Source organism: Carassius auratus, chromosome 27, assembly GCF_003368295.1.
Source record: "Carassius auratus strain Wakin chromosome 27, ASM336829v1, whole genome shotgun sequence".
In the NCBI taxonomy this organism is placed as follows: Eukaryota; Metazoa; Chordata; class Actinopteri; order Cypriniformes; family Cyprinidae; genus Carassius; species Carassius auratus.
In genome coordinates this window covers 23,830,048-23,850,769 of record NC_039269.1, presented here as the reverse complement: position 1 = coordinate 23,850,769, position 20,722 = coordinate 23,830,048, and the positions used below count along the sequence as shown (strand labels likewise).

The window sequence follows — 20,722 nt, the reverse complement described above, 5'->3', positions numbered from 1 at the left end:
ACAAAATTCAAATAATGGCTGTATTTCCAGCTGCTATATGATGTGGGCTTCTCCATATTCTCCATCTTCCGGTGATGTCACATTTATATAAAATAATGAAAATTAATTGGGATGATTGAATTTGATTGTAAATGATGTAATTGATTGATTGATGGTAACTGTAATATTATTTATTTAAATTTAATTAGTAATTAGTAATTAGTTACCAGGTAGAAAGCAATATTTTTATTGTAATGCATTAATAATAACTAGTTGATACCCAACACTGGTAATAAACAGCCAATAAGCAACTAGTTAATAGTATTCCCAAATATAAAATCTGGTAACGAAAACTACATTCCGCAGAAAATAAAACCTTAAAGGTTTGGTGAATGAGTAAATAGCGCCAGAATTCTCTCTTTGAGGAAGAATGTTTTACATGTTTTCTTTCACAGACATTTGACTTTAAAACACATATCTTGGTTTCACTTTATTTCAAAGGTCCCTTTAACACATTCTGTTGACTATAATAACATTGCACCTATCTATTAACTCTCACTAGAGTGTTAGTAGAGTATTAGAAGACTGGGAGGGTTAGGGTTAGAATAAGTTGAAATGCAAATTTAGAATGTCTGTTGGGACACCATCATAACGAAGAGTTAGCAGATATTAAGCAGACAGTCTACTACTACTCTAATAGTACTAATAGTCTAATCTAATCTACTCTAATAAAGGGACCATCAAAATAAAGTGTTACCCTTATCTTTTGTGTTGATATCTTTTACAGCGAATCAGAACAGCACGTGTGATGAGATGTGCACAAATGATGGCTGTTGGGGTCCTGGTCCCACTATGTGCTTCAGCTGTAAGCATTACACCCGTAAAAAACACTGTGTGGCTTCCTGCAGCCTGCTGGCTGGGTGAGTGGGAGCTCTACTATGCCTTCTCAGTTTATCCATGTTTAAACGCTTAATAGCAGGTCATGTCTCTGAATGCAAACATTTAAATCCTTATCTTAAATGTGTTTATTTTTATTAAACCACTTCGTTTACTTTGTGATCATAGCCGGCTGACTACATATTATCCTTTACTTTTTTTGGTCTACTTTTAATGAAAGGAAAATAGAAATAGGGCATGGAAATGTCTGGAAAAGTGGCACAACTATTATTTTTTTAATTTGGTCACACTTTAGTTTTGGGATCAGTTGTCACTATTAACTCTTAACATTCTACATAAGAGAATTTAGAATATGATAAAGCATTAATATGTCCTTTATAAGTAATAATAAACAGTCAATATGCTAGTAAATTGCATGCAATGCATTTTTTTGGTTCAATTATGATTTCAGCTATATTGACCAGAACTGATTTTTTTGTCCATACAGTGAGCCACGTGAATATGAGGTCAATAAAACATGTGTCGAGTGTGACCCTGAATGTCTGCTCAAGAATGAATCCCTGACCTGCACCGGCCCTGTAAGTATCAAACCCATTCAACAATACCAAATATTCTACAGTCAGTAAACAGTGTTTATTCTTTTTTTTTGTCCCAGTTGTGTCCTGGAGACACATCATTAAATTCACATCACATGAAGACTGTAGAAAAGTTGTGTGTGCCATCTAATTGCTATCTTTTGTCCAGGGACCTGACAAATGTACAGCTTGTGCAAACTACAAAGATGGGCCGCACTGTGTTACACGCTGCCCACAAGGCATACCCGGAGAGAAGGACGTACTCATTTGGAAATATGCTGACGCGATGCGAGTATGCCAGCCCTGTCATGAGAACTGCACCCAGGGGTGAGTGAGGCATCGTAAAAGATGCTTTATTTGAATGTTATGACATGTAATGATCATTTGTGTAATTCAACCAGGTTCATCAGGGATTGCAATTTGCATTTATTGTGACTGATTCAATTTATGTTTTGAATTGCAGATGTACTGGACCTGATCTGAAGGACTGCAAAGATTTCAAAGGGTAAGAATCTGCCCCATAATGCTTTGCTGCATGCATCCCTTTTCCAGGATATCCCAAGAATCATAATGTGTATCCTCATATAAACCCAATAATTTCTGTTGAAAAACTAAAGAGGCTGTGAAATGTTGCATATTTTTAGAAAATAGTACCAAATACTCAAGCCTTGGTCACAGTATGGAATAATGATGCATATGGTGACAAATAAAGGAAGATATCCTTCTTGAGATTAGTGTGCCTTTCTGCTGAAGTGTAATAAATCTAGAAATGATTTTCGCTTGTACAGGATGATGATGCATCATCCTGTATTATTATTACCATAAATATATAAGTCTATAAATCATATACAGGCCTATTTTTTATTTAAAGTGGAACTAAAATGAAAAAACACCATAAATTACACACCTGATTCCTTTAAGTTGGCCTTATTAGTTATTATAAATAATGAAAACATTAGAAATGTATTTATGGAATAATTGAAAATTAACTTCCATAAATTACGATAAATATATAATATGATAAAAAAATAAATAAATACATAATTAAATTAAACAATAAAAACAACACCATGCCACTGGAGACCTTCTTACTAATTATGGGGAGGGATATAAATATATAAATATATAAATAAAAAAATAGAAAATCCTAGAAATCTAAATTTTAATAGAAATCCAAAGACATTTAACCCATAGATATTTCTATAAATTAATGGTAGCACTTTATTTTATAGCCCTGTTCCGCATGTACATACTATGTACTTATTATAGTAATTACAATAACTGTGTAATAACTAGGTACTAACCCTGAACCTATCCCTAAACCTAACCCTAACCCATGTAGTTACCTTGTATTACCAGAATTTTCTTAGATAAATACACTGTAAGTACACTATAAGTACATGGAATTAAACATACTGTAAAATAAAGTGCAACCAAATTAATTCATATTCAAATTAATTCACAACAAAAAATTCAACATTTTAAACTACAAACCCCTTCACATGGTATAAATCTAAGTAATATCTAAGAGCGTAACCACTCAGTGGGTTCTGAGATCTAGTGACATCTCAAGAGAGGACCATCTTCCACTGCAGAAAGTTCAACTCAGTAATGTTCCTTTGGTCTGTAGCTCGGGTTTGCCCATGATTGCCGCTGGTGTGGTCGGAGGTCTGCTGGCGTTTGTTATCCTGGCTCTAGGAGTTGCTGTTTTTCTGCGCAGACGGCACATCAAAAGGAAGAGAACCTTACGACGACTCCTGCAAGAAAGAGAGGTCAGATCACAAGACAACCATAATCTGAATATTCGGAGTATCTACTGTTAAACAACCAAAGACTTTAAGTAAGAGAGCTGGCAGAGCTTGGTGAAACCATGTAAGATCAATGCAGTGAAGCCAGTTTACTGTTGTAGTGTCAACAGTGAATGCTGATGGAAATCGTTCAATGAGGCAATAGCTTCCATAGATACAGACAGATCCATGTCATCCCATACTCATTCAAAGACAGGATGTGTTTGTGCGTTGAGGGCAGCTTTCCTGACTCTATTTGTCTCTACAGCTAGTGGAGCCTCTGACCCCAAGTGGCAAAGCCCCCAACCAGGCCTTGCTGCGCATCCTCAAAGAGACGGAGTTCAAGAAGATCAAAGTGCTTGGGTCCGGAGCTTTCGGCACTGTGTATAAGGTGACTGACCTCCATTTAAAGGGACAGTTCACTCAAAAATAAAATCTGGTCATCATTTACATCATTTACATGTCCTCAAGCTGTTCCAAACCTGTACGAGTTTCTTCCTGTTGTTGAACATAAAATAAGATTTTAAAGAATGTGGGTAACCAAACATTATGGGGAACAGAAAATATTCCATATTCTTCAAAATATATTCTTTTGTGCTCAGGAGAAGATAGAAGTTCATACAGGTTTGGAACAACATGAGGGTGAGTAAATGATGACAGAACGTTAAGTTCTGGAAGAGCTATCTTTTTAAAGATTTTACTCCACCCAAAAATTGAAATTTTGTCTTTAATCACTTACCCCCATGCCGTTCCAAACCCGTAAAATCTTTGTTCGTCTTTGGAACACATTTTAAGATATTTGGGGATCTTTTATATTTTGGGATATTTAAGTATGCGCCACGCTGCGCTGATGCATTGTTTGCTTTCAAACATAAGTGGTAAAAACTGTTTTTTATCCAAAATATCTTACATTTTGTTCTCAAGACGAACAACGCTTTTACCGGTTTGGAACGACAAAGGGGTAAGTGAATAATGTCGTTTTGGGATGGAATATCCCTTTAAGGTTGCTTATTTAAAAACGTGTTGCTACGTTCTTTCCTCATACAATGCCTTCTTCATTTTCTCTAAACCACAAGCACAATTAGTTGTTGATCTGTAGAAATAAAGGTTATCTCTTTATCTCAAGATGATTTCAGCTGTGAAACCTCATCAGTTACAAAACACTGGGTGTTACTTTGTTTGCAGCATGAGATATTAAAACAGATATGTGTCCGTTCCTGCAGGGCTTGTGGGTTCCAGAAGGAGAGAGTGTGAAGATCCCTGTTGCCATTAAGGTCTTACGAGAAGCCACGTCTACCAAAGCAAACCAGGAGATCTTGGATGTGAGTATCAGAGTCTGAATTTTGGTGTTACATTTTTACATCATTTAAAAAGATAACTGTGTATTTGACTAAAATCAAACACTTTTCCCTACATTCTTTGCCAATAATGTGATAAGTCTTGCATTTGTGCTGTTTCTGTGTGAGCCAATTAATAGTTAATTATTTCAGTAAACACAAACAGTAAAACCGGCATTTCATCATTTTAGTCAAGATAATGATTGCACAGAAAAGGCCTTATTCTCCAGTGACGGGTGCAGCTGAAATCTATCCTACATAACCTTGAGTTAAAGGGTAATCTGACCAAGTCCCACTGGATGTTGTGTGTGGAGTTGATATAGAACATAAAACTTCAACCTGGAGGAGGAATTCCTGCTTTTTGAATCACTGCAATGGCAAACAAGACCTTTCTAACACAAAGAATGTAATTTCCTCCAGTATTCTCTTTGATTGTGAGGATGTGGCTGTGCAGGCTGCTTCTCAAGGTCACTTTGAAGATAGCTCATCTATGTAAACACCCAGTATAACCTTCGGAGAATCTGTAGAAACTCAAATTTAACCGATCTGCACAAACATTTAATATTAAAAAGAAAAGAGGTTGAAATAGAGACCAGCCACTCCCTCATTTTTTTGCAAAGAAAAGGTTGTTGGTATTGGCAGCTCTAAGCTCTAGGAAATATCTAGTTTATTACCCCGGGTTTGATTGTTAGTGTTCCTGCTAAGTTTAGATTTTCCTGCAGCATTTTTCTTCAGAATTCAAGGCCTCCATTCCTTCAAATATTTTCTAATGTACTTAAGGCACCTCATTTGTTAATTTTAAGTCTGTAGGGACTATAACATTGTTGCTTTATGATATGTACAGTATATACTGACCTCATTTGTTTGCATCTAAAGGAGGCCTATGTGATGGCAAGCGTTGAGCATCCTCACGTGTGTCGTCTGCTCGGCATCTGCTTGACCTCCACTGTCCAACTTATCACCCAGTTGATGCCCTACGGCTGTTTGCTGGACTACGTCCGAGAAAACAAGAACAACATCGGCTCTCAATACCTGCTCAACTGGTGTGTGCAGATTGCTAAGGTAAATTGATTTTTCTTTTAATTATTTTTATTTATTAATCTCATCGCTTCTGCTAACCTTGGAGTCATTTCATTTGATGACGAACAGATGTTTGAGATGTCAATTGAATGTGTTCATTACAATTTATTATTAAAATAAATTATTTTATATTTATTTGGAGAGTAACTAGTTGCATGAAACAAATGTACATAATTGAATAATAAATTAAAAAGTTACTGAGAAAAACATTACAATTATAATAATCGTATTATAATCTTGATGAACGATTTTAAAAGTCTGACAGTAATCAGTGTAGAATTCTTCTATACGGTTAACCATGCCTGGTTTAAAACATTTAACAATTGAAAACATTTTCTACAAATTTAGAAAACTAATCAAAAAAGAATCAAATGTAATCAGTTACATAATAAAGTAACTGAAATAGTTACACTACTTAATACAATTTAAATAGGGTACCTTGTAATCTGTAACCTATTACATTTCCAAAGTAACCTTCCCAACACTGTTTATTACTTAAAATACAATTATTAATAATGCTTTGTACACAGATTCTTCTTATTAGCAATTCATTTGATTGCTCGTTAATTGATTGGCATCCTGGGTCCTGTTCTCTTTGTTGTTGTTGTTGTTGTTTTTACTTTTATAGATTTTTTTTATTTGAGGGAATACGATTTATAAAAAAATAAAAATAAAAAAAAAACTTTGATCGGATTATGACTAGAAAATGTATGATATGGTTGGTATGTTGATTTAACATTCTGAGAAAAGCTTGTTCAAATATACTTTCATGTTCCTGAATACCGACCGTTGACTGTCTTTTTGTTTGAAAATCATCCATTTGCGCAGTAATTCTAATGATCCATGTATTGTTTTCATTTATCCATGCACCTCTTAGAGCCTGTTTACACTTGTTTTACATTCCACACATTGTGATCGATCAATGAATGACATTTGATTTAAACAGATGTTTTTAGAGATATCAATTAAATTGACTATTTAATGGGCAATTAATTATTAAAAATAAGTATTTTAATAAATTTGTAATACAGTATATATATATATATATTTTTGTTATATATTGTTTAAAGGTGCAATGTGTAATATTTACCATGATCTATTTACAGAAATGCAATATAATATATATAAATATGTTTTCAGAGGTGTATAAAGACCTTTAACGAACCATTATGTTTTTATTACCTTAGATAGAGCTATTTCTATCTACATACACAGCGGGTCCCCTTACATGGAAGTCGCCACCATGTTTGTACAGTAGCCCTAAATGGACAAACTGCTCTTCAAGAGCGCATTTCGTCATTTTGTTGTTTTTGCGCATAAAACACTGACAAAATGATGAACAAGTACATTAACATACGCAATAACATTGATTTATTGAATAATTAAGTCAGTATAAGTCCTTGATTTACCATTGTAAAGAAATCTCATTGCTCTCTGCTGTCTTTACCGATGACATCTTTACCTGCGTCGGCCACTGTAGCTTCCTTTTCTAAAGGGAGTGGTGAGCGCGGGACTGAGCCGTTGGTTGCAATTCACAACCTCACTGCTAGATGCCGCTAAAAATTACACAGTGCACCTTTAAATTCATTATTTTAAAGGAAATGATTCATTACGATGATCAAAAATTAATTTTATTATTGATTGATGGGGCACCCTAGTTTAATTTACGTTTTCCCTTAGAGCATATTTACATTTGTTGTTGTATTTTCATGTCATGGTTAGTCAGTTTGCTCTCAGATTCATTGTGTATGTCATTATGCTTCTTTTACACGTGAAGTGCATAAAAACTATTCATGTATGCAAATAATAGAAATTGATTCACTTCTGATCATATATATTGAAGTATTGCAGTGTGTGAGTTACACTATTCCACTATTTCTATCCACGCGTCTCTGTATGATGACATTGCTCCATTTGGATCGGTTAAAGATTCTGTATGTGGCTCATAAACACTTAACACTTGGTCTTTTCATGATTGCATTATTGAAGTTCCAGATGTAAATACTCCTGTATCATAACATTTAAATTCGCTTTTGGGATGATATGCAGTCATGAAGCCCATATTAATACATTTTATTCTGTTGTTGGTAAATTTTTATTCCAGCCTGAAGGAGTGCATCATTATGTTTACTAATGTCAACTAAAATCTTTTGAAATACTCTTTGACTTTTATTAGGGCATGAATTACCTAGAAGAGCGTCATCTTGTGCACAGAGACTTGGCTGCTCGTAATGTGTTGGTAAAGACCCCTCAGCATGTGAAGATCACTGATTTTGGCTTGGCCAAGCTGTTGAATGCCGATGAGAAGGAGTATCACGCAGATGGTGGAAAGGTCTGTTACTTCTTTTTTTAGGAAAGTGGATCATGATAACAGAAGTTTAGCAGTTTTTCATTTTACTAGATTAAAACTGTCCCTAAATTGTCAAGTCAAATTTATTTGTATAAAGATTTTTACCATACACATCATTTTAAAGCAGCTTTACAGAAATGTATACTGTAGTGTATATAATAAATGTCATAAAAAATATTGAGGTGATGAATATGGCCTTATTAGTGTCTCAGTGGTATAAGGCTAGGACTACTAACAATCAGATGTTCATCTCTAGAATGCATCTAATGAGATCACTTCCAATTCTAACATTTAAAATAGAGATTTTGATCATCTATCTATGTCCTTCAACAGGTGCCAATAAAATGGATGGCACTTGAATCCATCCTGCACAGAACATACACCCACCAGAGTGATGTCTGGAGTTACGGTTAGTAACAGTTATCTAATGCAAGAAATATTTGCCCTTGCTTTTTTCAGACGATAAAGTTAAATTTTTATTTTTTTTATTTTACTAATAGACTTCTATGGAAGCCTGTTTCCGCCACTGTATAAAACATAAAAAAGGTCATTGCGACTTTTTATCTCATAATTGCGTGATACAAACTCGCAATTCAGACTTTTTTTCTCAAAATTACGTGAAATAAACTCGCAATTGCCAGTAAAAAATAATAAAAATATCTTAATTCTGAGATATAAACTCACAATTGCAAGACATAAAGTTGCAATTCTAAGAAATAAAGTGACTTTTTTTTCTCAGAATTGCGAGTTTATATCCTGAATTCTGACTTTTTTTCTCACAGTTGTGTGTTATAAACATGCAATTCTGACTTTATATCTCACAACTGTGAGGTTATAAACCTCACAAGATTAAAGATTAAATTTTTTTTTTAAATCAGTTCCAGAAAAGGGCTTCCATAGATTTCAGTGTAAAAGAGGACACTTATTAAAAAAACAACAACACTATTTTAGGTGTGACAGTCTGGGAACTGATGACATTTGGAACAAAGCCCTATGATGGGATTCCTGCAAGTGAAATTGCTGAAGTTCTAGAGAAAGGAGAAAGACTTCCACAGCCTCCTATCTGCACCATTGATGTGTACATGATAATGGTCAAATGTAAGTTTGAATCATTCCACTATGTACTATGTAGTACTTTCATTCCATTTAATAAATGGTTTTCACACATGAAATGTATTAATATTAATATTTTCAATGCTTAATTTTAGGCATATACTATTGAAAAAATTCAATGTCAGCCAATATCTAATATCTGTACATTTGAATAATAAATAATAATAGCAATAATACCATTAGGGTGTTAGGAGACGTTACATTTATTATCACATCACTGATTTGATCCAGGTTGGATGATCGATGCAGAGAGCAGACCTCGCTTCAGGGAGCTCATCTCTGAGTTTACTAAAATGGCACGTGACCCACCCCGCTATCTCGTCATTCAGGTGAGAGAAGCACAAATCTGATTTCTTCACTGGAGAATTTCTCACATACTGCATGTTCACTGATGAGTCTTTTCCTGTTGGCAGGGTGATGATCGGATGCATTTACCCAGTCCTTCTGACTCCAAGTTCTACCGCAGTCTGATGAGTGGAGAGCTGGATGAAGCTGTGGATGCAGACGAGTATTTAGTGCCCAATCACAGCTTCTTCAGCAGCCCCAGCACCTCCCGCACACAGCTGCTCCATTCTGTGGTAATACACACTCATGGTCCATATTCAGCTCATTTAGACATTCAAGTAATTTCAAACTCCAACTCATTTTTTAATCTACAGTTTCAATCTCGATATAAAAAACTGCTAAAGACACCGTACAAGATTACATGACAGCCAATATGATTATTTCTCTCAATTCAACAGAACAGTAGTGATGACATTAGTCGACTAGAAGAGGCTGGTTGACCAAACTTTTATTAACCACTTAGTCGCAGAAAAAAACTAATCCACATTGGCAAATCCACATTGGCGACAGTACATCAGGCAGGACATCAAAACACTCACCTATCATTCATCCACCACAAATATGGCTTATCATCTGAAATATGTATGTAGCAGCAACTGTACATGGCCACTAAAGCTAATGTTCACATAGAGAAATGTGGGCTGTTCAAGTGTCTGTGGAAAAGAGTAGAGCTGTGTGCTCGCTGCAGGACAGATGGAGGCGCCGGTGCAGTCAGTTGCTCTTACAGATAAGAGTAATACATGTTTCGAATCTGTAAAGACGTTTATTTGTGAGCGCTCACAATAACATCAGAACATTGCGCTTTTGTAAAATAATGAAAGCAAACAGAATGCGCTTTCTACCATCTCACTCTATGTGAATTTGAGCGCGAAACTGTGTATATCTTTGATTTGCATTGTTTATTAATAATTGTAAATGAATTCTTAAAATGAACGACTACTAGTCAACCAGAACAATCCTTAGTTGAGGGCAGCCCTACAGAACAGAGATTAAAAACATTAAATATGCTAGCGTAATTGTTTTTTTATTATTCAGCAGAGAAAGTTATTAAATTCAGCATGAAATAAGCGACATTTTTATTTAAATTAAATGCTGTTCTTTACAACTTTCTATTAATAAAAAAAAAAATGAGTATATACAACAAAAATAGTAAGCAGCGCAATGTTTTCAACACTGATAAACATGTTTCCTGAGCAGAAAATCAGCATATTTTAAAGATTTCTGAAGGATTATGTGACACTGAAGATTAAATTACTTTTAAAACCACCTGTTTTAAATTTCGAAATAATACTGTTTTTACTGACCTATATTAAACTGTATGCAATTTTGTTTAAATAAATAAAAAAGAAAACACTGAAACTAAATAATTAAATAAATAAATAAATAAAAATAAAATCATAGCATCATAATTACAGAATAAAAAATGAATATTCATTTTCAGTTTTGTTTAAAACAGTTTCACATTTTACATTTAATTGCATGCATGAATATCAGCAAAAATACATCCAATATTACAAAATTTCGATAAGTGAAGAAATCTCTAATACTAGCCTATAACCTATATATATATATATATATATATATATTGTGTGTGTATGTGTGTGTGTGTATATATATATATATATATATATATATATATATATAGACAATTATATAATATATTATATTATATTTTTCCTCTAAATTATACTAAATACTAAATGAATGCAATGCAATAGCTCTATGGACAGTCCATCTTAAAACAGTTCTCGTTGTACCTGTAATCTAGTGACTGGAGGCGATATCAAATCTGATGACAGAGTTGTGTGCTTCCACTCAAAAGGACAGAAAGTTCAGATAGCAGAGGCGTATGTACCTGGCCTGATTTTCGTCGTCTCCTGGCCTGGCCTCCTTCACCCACTTCCTGTTCCACTGTCCTTCTGTCTTTTCACCTTCTCCCCCGCTTCCTCCCAGCTGCCTCCTGATTAATGACCGTTCCGCAGCAGAAAAGCAAAGCATGTCTGTCCAAGAGGACTCGCCAGGCCTCAGCATTCTGAGTGCTTCCTGGCCTCGCGCCCGCCGCTAAGTGCGTGCAAAGCTCCTTCAGCCTTTCAAGTCTGATTGCTTTCGCGGGCAACACTTGTAAAAAAATTTTTGGCAGAACGAAGGCCTTGAGTTTAGACAGAGTCTTATATAACACAGTCATTGAGGCATAGCCATTTAAGGCTGTAGTTTCTCTGATAGATGGTAGCTTATTTAGGGTGTTTTTTCCTAGTTCCTTGTGTTTAATGAGCATGTTTTGCAAAGGAAATCCTATGACATTCTTGCGTGAACTGCTGACTTTGGTTTTGTTATGGTCCTGGAGCCTCAATTAAGGCTGGCTTCTGTTCTCCTCATAACAGGTACAGGCCTGTTTTGTGCACATGGTGATGAATAGAAAGATTTATCCAGTCCTCAGTAATCATCTTTTTATGTCAGTTGAATGGATTAACCATAGTACACAGAGCGACTAGAAATAATACAAAAAAAGTGCATTACCACATGTTAGTACTACAAACCAATCACAGGGGTCTTCAAAAGGAGACAAGTTCAGCTAAATGTTTCATTGCCTCTCCCATATCAAATGTGTTCATTACAAATAATTATTTTAATGGCTTTGCAATTTACAGTATATGTGTGTATGTAATAATGCTGCACTCAGTTGGGGTTGTATTATTTGAATCACAAGTAAAATTAAATCAAGCTAGCTTAGTTAAAAACTAGCCAAATTTTTATTTTATTTTACAAAAGTATTTGGTTTATGTTACAAATATATACTTGTTTTTAAAGAGTTAATAATAAACACATGGTTACTTTTGTTTTGTTTCAGAGTCTCAACAGCAGCATTGGGAACTGTCAGATCAGGAATGGGGTAGGTTACGCATATCAAATCAAATTAAATCCAATTTTATGTATAAACTTAAAGATACAAGCTGACTACTGTGCTGTACAAACCATACTGAAATAAATGTTAAAAACATAAAAAGTGTGTATACACTTAATATTTAGTTAAGATCACCTCAGAGACCTAACAGATGTATTCAGATTCAGAAGGTCTGAGAGAATTTTTAAATCTATTCTGTAATGGAACAGCAGCCAGTTCAGAGAACATAATATAGGGGAGATATAATTAAATTTCCGTGTGCCAGTCTGGAATCTGGCAGCTGTATTTTGAACTACAGTATTTGAAGATGATTGATATTAGATTGGCTTATTCCAATAAAAAGAGAATTGCAGTAGTCAAGTCGATTTGCATCACTCTCTCAAACTCTGAAAAAGCTGAGAAACTCTTAGTCTTTGCAATTTTAAGTGAAAAAAGGATTTAACTACTGCATTTGTCTGTTTTTTTGCAGAATCAAAAATAACACAAACAAGATTTACATATAGGAGACCATTTACATGTAGTAGACCAAATCCCCCAAATCACAATCAGAGACACCTGAAAGTCCTGAAAGTGCAAACACAATAACCTCTGTTTTGCTCTCATTAAGAAAAATAAATAAATAAATACAATTACGAAAACCATAACTTCGATATAAGACAGGCACATAGCTACAGGACCTTAAGTGTTTTTTTGTCATTGTGCTTCAGGGGCAAATACATTTGGGTGTCATCTGCATAGAAATTAAATCACACCCTATGCCCCATAAAAGTAGAACCCAAAGGAGGCATATATAATAAGAACAGAACGGGCCAAAATGGAGCCCTGAGGAACTAAAAGATTAACAAAAACCATCAAGACAAAAATTCAGACATCAAGACAGTATCACATTGCTTACTAATAACTTGCACAACCAAAAAATAAATAAGTAAATAAAAGAAAATCTTTAAGATCTTTAAGACTGCAAAAACACCATGGTGTTTCTTTAACTTTTCCACTGAAAATAATTTCTCATGCAATTGTTATTTAATGTATTTATTTGTTGTTGATATGAAATAATGTACTGGAACCAAGACTTTGTTGTAAATTCTGTGGAGGAAATTACATTTTATAATTTTTTCTTATAAATGTTTTGTATCCTAAATGCATAGTTAATTTAGTTTTTCATAATTTGACAAAATGATCGATTGAAAATTGCACACAATATAAATACTGTTAATGAAATTTACCTATTGGCCACACAACTAAGAGTCAGAATTTGTGTGAAAATTTCCATAAATTATTTTCAGACAATACATATTGACACGCTCTGTTCAAATGAGCATAGTTTTAGAAAGATTTATGGGTTTTTTTTATATAAGAATTGATCAACCGGAACATAAAAGTTTGCATAGCCGAAGAAATATTGAATGAAATGTAAGACAAAGGTTTACTTATTATACACGTGTACCCAGCTGTGCTTTTGAAATCTTCTAGCCATTCACCTATTAACGGTTACAGGAAATGAAACCGGTTTAACCAAAATGTCACTTGCTAAGTAATATACTTTTATTTTCTCTCAGAATGGTTTCCCAGGAAGGGAGAACAGCATGGTTCTGCGCTACATCCCAGATCCGACGGAATACTTCCATGAGGGTGACTTCCAGCCCGCTCCAGGTTGGAATGGTACAAGCACAGACAGAGGTTTTTTTTTGTTGTTGTTGTTTTTAGCATTTAGAGAGTTAAAGTGTTTAACTTGTTCAAACTGTATCACATACTGGGAGACATAACATCATCTTATCTCTTGTAATATCCTGAAATTAAATTATGCTGAATGAGAACAAAAAGGGCATAAAGAGGCACATTTTATTTTATGGTGAAATGGGCACCTCAGTGTTGCTTACTGTTGATCTTGCGTTCTTTTGGTTTGCTCTGATTTGTACTATTAAAGGGAGAGTTAAAATTAAATCATTTACTGAGCCATGTGAGTCTGTCAGGCACGTACAGTATTCACTACTTGCGTTAGGAGCAGCCCAAACTTGAAGTCCCTTTTCATGAAAAACACTTCAAATTTAACTTTCAAATCTCAGAATGTAAAAATTTTGTGAAGAGTAGCCTTTTTCAAAATATAGAATAAAGTCATGCAAGGTTGTGTGAAGCCCCTGAAGGCATATGGAAGAAGAAACTATATTTCAGTGCCTTTTCATCCCAAGAGAAATGGTGTTTTTGTTTGCGTTAAACTTTGCGTTTGTTTGCAATAGTGTTGCATTCCTTTAAGAAACTTTGCGTACATTCGTAAAAAGTTTTGCGCTCTTCCAAGAAACTTTTTGTTTGTTTGCAAAAGTGTTGCTTTTCCCCTAAAAACTTTGCATTCACTCACAAATTTCTTTAAGCAATACCAGACTTTTCCAAGCGAACACTTCCGAAGTTTTTTGGGGAAAAGTGAACATTTTGCAAGCAAACTGAAAAAGGTTTATCTGGAAAAAGCAAATGTTATGTGAGCAAACAAAATATTTCTTGTGGGGTAAAAGTGAACACAAAGTTTTTCGGCCCCTCACGAATCTTTCTCAAGCAAACTAAGTTTTCAGGCATTCACAAAACCTTTGCATGCAAACAAAAAGTTTCTGGGGGATCATATAGGCTTTGCAAGACAAAACGTAAAAGCATTGGGATATCATTTGTCCTTCTTTCTCATTCGTTTTCATCAACACTTTCCTCAAGAGCCTGCATACGTCACAAGTGTAATTAAATTATTTTAGGTGCCAATAACTTTAATAGATGCTAATACAGTCTCAGGGTATTTTTGTAAGTAGATCTTAATGAATTGCTAATAACCAATAGAATAAATTGTGTATTTAACCCCATAATTGTCCTCTTTCCCAGAATATGTCAACCAGGATGAATCCCTGATGTCCAGCATGACCAACCCAATATACCAACACCCCGGACCTCCCCGCACTCTTCCACACTCTTCATCAGCCCTGGACGAAACTGAGGAAGAGTACCTGAACTGCTTTAAGAGCCCTGCTGCTGCTGCCGCCCCACCTGAGTATCTGAACACGTCCCACACACAGCTCCACTCCAGACAGCCGTTCTTCAGCGTACAGGGCTTCAACCCTCAGAACAGCATGGACAACCCAGACTACCAGCAGGACTTCTGCCCCCTGGAGCTCAAAACACACACCAACGGCCACCTGCCGGCTGCGGAAAATGCAGAATATATGGGGCTGGAAGTGCACTAGAACATTATGGAGAAGAGTAACTGTTCAAACGAGCCACTTCACAGTAGATAAAGATGGAAGGACATTTATTTATAGCAAACATTTTGCTGAGTTGTCAAGGACAGAAAGAGCTTTTCATAACGTGGGCTAGCGTTCAAATGTTTTTGTTTTGAGCTAGACTTTGTTGGATCGGACAACTGTGGCTCTCTCCAAATGTCTTAAGTGACAACAGGATATGAATCCCACGTTGATGCCAGTGGAAACGTGCTGGTGTGCTGAAATGGCATATCATGAAACATGCTTGTCAACAAATGTAAAGACTGCTTTTAAATAATCTGGTTTCAGTCGTGTTAATAACGTTTGAAATGAGCAAACAAATTACATTTACCATTTTACTGCGCTCATTAGTGTCTGTAATCATGAAACTTTTAAAGATATAGTTGCACCCAAGTATTTGGACACTTAAGTCACTTTTAAAAATCCATTGCATTAAATACGAAATATTGAAGTGAGTGACATCTTTCAAAACTTTGGATTCAGTAAGACGTTATTAAAGAAAATTTTAATTTATATTTTTACTCGGCAAAGTTTAAATTCATCAAAAGTCACAGTCAATTAATTAAAGTCATAATAATAAGTTATGTTTCTTAATCACCAAATTTGAATGATTTCTGAAGGATCACGTGACACTGAAGCCTGGAGGAATGGCTGCTAAAAACTTTGTCATCACAGGAATTACAATTACAATTTAAAATACATGAAAAAATAGATATTTGAAATTCGAAAAATATTTTACAATATTACTGTTTTTACTGTATTTTTGATCAAATAAGTGCAGCATTATGCTCAAAAACATTGAATAAATATTACAGATCCTAAACATTTGAAAGATGGTTTATCAACTACTTCATACTTCAAAAACCTAATAGACATGTGTTTGCGATATATTTATGTGCATTAAATGCCCTTTGTTTCAATATTGTGTTGTATATGCTATCTTTAATAGTGGTTTATATGTCCAAATGCTCTTCGGAAACACTATGTAAGCTGAACTCAGAGGTTGTTTAATTCCTCTCTGCTGTGAATGAAAGTCAAATTTGAGTTAAATTTAAGATGATTTTGCTGGAAATGTTGGCTGTGTGGACAGTGCTGTGACAGTGATCCGTGTGTGGATAGATTCAGCTTCGTCCGAAGGCCAACATATGACTGGTACTTGTACAGAACTGTCTGTAATATATGGCTGACATTTGCATTATTGTATCTAATGGAGTATTTTATCCATTGTCATAAAAATCACATATGGGGTCACTCATATATTCCATTACTGTTTGTTCGTCCATGTGTTTTCACCTTCCTGTACCTAACTTGACTTTTGTAATAGTATCTCAATGAATCTGAAATATATCTCACAGACAGAACATATCTTGATCTCCATGATGGCTATGTTGCACATAACAAAGTAATGTGGTTGGATATCTTAAATTGGCTATCCTTTCTTGCTTTCATCATTTGCATTTGCTCTCAAAATATGGTGACGATGTTCTTTCTTGTCCTTTGTTATATAAGTCGAATCAATAAAGAATTGTTTTATAAGAGTTGGCCTGTACTTGTTAATTGTGATACCATCAGTTGCAATCTAATCGGGGCTAATTTCATCAAAGCTGTTTTAATAATTACTTCTAATCAATAGTCATGATTGAGTTGAATAGTTAGCTTTTTTCACAAGTTCATCAAACGACTGTGTTAAGAATCATTCATCAATCACGGTGATTAATGGCTTCTCCTGCTATTGTTATTTGCACTGCTTGCCACATGTATAGTTTATCTCTCTCTGTCGTAGATGAGGGATTCACATGTGATAAATGCAGGGAAATAGTTAGGCTGACAGAGAAGCATCCAAACTTTAATTAAGGACAGTAAGGTCTCTAGATACTGCTTTGGATGTGGCTAGCTCAGGGAGTCCTGTACATTGTTCGGTTCCTGTAACAGTGCTTCTGCAGCAGGGCAACTGGGTGATAGGCAGTTCTTCTGTTCTGATCAAAATAGGTTCTCCCCACTCAGTGACGCACCCACTGAGAAACCTGATGAAAAGTGCTCTAGTTATTGAAACTTGAAAATAGAGACACCAGCCACCATAGTCCACTGCTTACCGGCCGCCATAGCGCCTGACATCTTGGCAAATTTAAAAGTCCTGGCTAATACTAAACGTAAATTCAGTAAGATGGTTATTCACGCCGGCGCTAATGATGTTCGACTTGAGATACAGCAGATTGTCTTTTTGGTGACCGCAGAATAACATAGGTTTCATAGACAATTGGATGAGCTTTTGGGGCAGACCTGAGCTGTTTAAAAGAGATACTCTTCATCGCTCCCGGGGTGGTGCTGCTCTTGTTTCTAGAAATATTGCATATAGTCTTAGAGTTCATACTTGACTAACGGGCCCAGGTCAGGAAGCAGACAGACTGGCTAAACCGACCGTCTGCTAGCTGCCTCCCGTCACAGAGGTCAGTTAATTCTCAGCACATAGAGACTCTTTCACCTAGATATCACACTATAGAGACTGTGTCTGTTCCCCGAACTAGAAAATACAAAAAACGTCCAAACCAAGTTAAGGTTAACAATTTAATTAAGGTTCAACCAATAAAAAAACAAATGCAATACGAATAAACAAATGATAAACATGGCTTATCAGGTCTCTTTCTACAAAAGCACTTTTTGTAAATATGATCACTGATCATAAACTATGTGCTCTGTTTGACAGAAACCTGGCTAAAACCTGATGATTACATTATTTTAAATGAGTCCACCCCCCAAGATTACTGTTATAAACATGAGCCACGTCTAAAAGGCAAAAGGGCAGGTGTTGCTTCAATTTATCACAATGTTTTCAGGATTTCTCAGAGGGCAGGCTTCAAGTATAATTCATTTGAAGTAATGGTGCTTCATATAACATTATCCAGAAAAACAAGCGTTAATGATAAATTCCCTTATGTTTGTACTGGCTACTGTTTACAGGCCACCAGGGCCATCATAATACAGACTTTATTAAAGAGTTTGGCTGCAGATAAAGTTTTAATAGTTGGCCATTTTAATATCCATGTTGATAATGAAAAAGATGCATTGGGAACAGCATTTATAGACATTCTGAACTCTATTGGTGTTAGACAACATGTCTCATTTTCAAAATCATACTTTAGATTTAATACTGATGTTGATGGTGTCTAAATTATGCAGCCAAGCGATGATATCTCAGATCATTATTTAGTTCTGTGCAAACTTCATATAGCTAAAACTGTAAATTCTAATTCTTGTTACAAGTACGGAAGAACCATCACTTCTACCAAAAAAAAAAAAAAAAAAACCTGCTTTGTAAGTTATCTTCCTGATGTATCCAAATTCCTTAGCATATCCAAAACCTCAGAACAACTTGATGAGGTAACAAAAACTATGGACTCTCTCTTTTGTAGCATTTTAAATACAGTTGTTCCTTTACGCTTAAGGAAGGTTAAGGAAAACAGCTTGACACCATGGTATAATGAGCATACTCGCACCCTAAAGAGAGCAGCCCGAAAAATGGAGCACAGCTGGAGGAAAACAAAACTTCTTATTGCTTGGTGAGAATGTAACCTATCCAGAAAAAGCATTAAAAACAGTTAGATCTGATTAGCTTTTGTCTCTTTTAGAAGAAAACAAACATAACCCCAGATATTTATTCAATATAGTGGCTAAATTAATGAAAAATAAAGCATCAACAAGTGTTGACATTTCCCAACAACACAGCAGTAATGACTTTATGAACGTATACCTCTAAGATCAATACTATTACTAATAGTATTGATCTTAGAGGTATACGTTCATAAAGTCTATTAGAGATAAAATTGTAACCATACAACCATCAGTATCGTATCAGACAGTGCACTAGATACCCTGAGGAACAGTTCCACTCATTCTCTAATATAGGAGAGGAAGAATTGTATTAACTTGTTAAATCATCTAAACCAACAACATGTATGTTACACTCTATTCCGTCTGAGCTCCCCCAACTGAACCTGGTTTCTCCCAAGGTTTTTTTCTCAATTCTATCACCGATGGAGTTTTGGTTCCTTGCCGGTGTCGCCTCTAGCTTGCTTAGTTTGGGTCTCTTCATTTACAGAGATACCATTGACTTGGCTAATGATTCCACAGATACTAATTAAACTGAACTGAGTTGGATGATGACATTACTGAATTCAATGATGAACTGACTTTAACTATCATTTTGCACTATTGACACACTGTTTTCCTTATGAATGTTCTTCAGTTGCTTTGGCACAATCTGTTTTGTTTAAAGCACTATATAAATAAAGGAGACTCGACATGACTTGATTGAACTCAACAGTTATGTATCACCCACTATCATGATCACAAACATGAAAAATATACAAGGTTAAAGAACCAGTGTTTTGGTGGCTTATACCTAGCAAACAAAAATATGCTTTAAGAATGTTTTGCTAATGTTCCAAGTTCTGAACATGTTATTTCAATTTTTTTTCTTCTGAAAGTTCAAAACAAGTGTTTGTTAATAATTAAAACCGAGGTACGTACCGAACGATCATATTTGTGTACTGTTAAACTCTTAATATATATATATATATATATATATATATATATATATATATATATATATATATATATATATATATATATATATATATATATATATATATATACATATATATATATATATATATATATATATATATATATATATATATATATATATATATATATATATATATATATATATATATATATATATATAATTATAAATTATTATATATATATACTTTGAAATTTTGAAGTAATTTCCCTATAAATCTTCTTTGAAAATACTTGGCCTAGTACTTTATTACATAGTTTCAAAACATGACAGCCTATTCTACGGAACGGGCTTGGCTCATGAATATTAATATTGTCAATCACGCGTCCAGTCGTAACATTAGCCTTTAACAAATCAACTAAGTCTGTTTGACCTACGTCACGTTACTAATTAATATTCATGATCCACACTGTCGCCATATTAGTTGCAGTTTTCAGATTCCGCCTCTAGATGTCATCGCTACATTAAACAAGAGCTAGACCGGTAGGTGGCAGCAACTCTGAATCCCACGAATATCCAGT

General features: G+C 34.8%; 1 protein-coding gene across 2 annotated transcripts in view; it reads left to right on the top strand.

Annotated features, from left to right (window-relative positions):
• The window catches only part of egfra (epidermal growth factor receptor a (erythroblastic leukemia viral (v-erb-b) oncogene homolog, avian)), a 56,763-nt gene extending 41,033 nt beyond the window's left edge, over nucleotides 1-15,730 (top strand). Inside the window, exons 13-28 of one of the 2 annotated variants that reach the window (XM_026206794.1) lie at nucleotides 767-899; nucleotides 1,364-1,454; nucleotides 1,621-1,778; nucleotides 1,915-1,956; nucleotides 3,082-3,223; nucleotides 3,507-3,629; nucleotides 4,462-4,560; nucleotides 5,452-5,637; nucleotides 7,832-7,987; nucleotides 8,339-8,414; nucleotides 8,957-9,103; nucleotides 9,350-9,447; nucleotides 9,532-9,696; nucleotides 12,312-12,353; nucleotides 13,925-14,018; nucleotides 15,225-15,730. In XM_026206794.1, coding sequence (XP_026062579.1) covers nucleotides 767-899; nucleotides 1,364-1,454; nucleotides 1,621-1,778; nucleotides 1,915-1,956; nucleotides 3,082-3,223; nucleotides 3,507-3,629; nucleotides 4,462-4,560; nucleotides 5,452-5,637; nucleotides 7,832-7,987; nucleotides 8,339-8,414; nucleotides 8,957-9,103; nucleotides 9,350-9,447; nucleotides 9,532-9,696; nucleotides 12,312-12,353; nucleotides 13,925-14,018; nucleotides 15,225-15,583 — 2,111 coding nt within the window. In that variant the 3' untranslated portion in view covers nucleotides 15,584-15,730. Of the gene's footprint in view, nucleotides 1-766; nucleotides 900-1,363; nucleotides 1,455-1,620; nucleotides 1,779-1,914; nucleotides 1,957-3,081; nucleotides 3,224-3,506; nucleotides 3,630-4,461; nucleotides 4,561-5,451; nucleotides 5,638-7,831; nucleotides 7,988-8,338; nucleotides 8,415-8,956; nucleotides 9,104-9,349; nucleotides 9,448-9,531; nucleotides 9,697-12,311; nucleotides 12,354-13,924; nucleotides 14,028-15,224 lie in introns of both variants that reach the window. The other variant, XM_026206793.1, reaches the window with a different exon arrangement.
• Nucleotides 15,731-20,722: the final 4,992 nt, after the last annotated feature.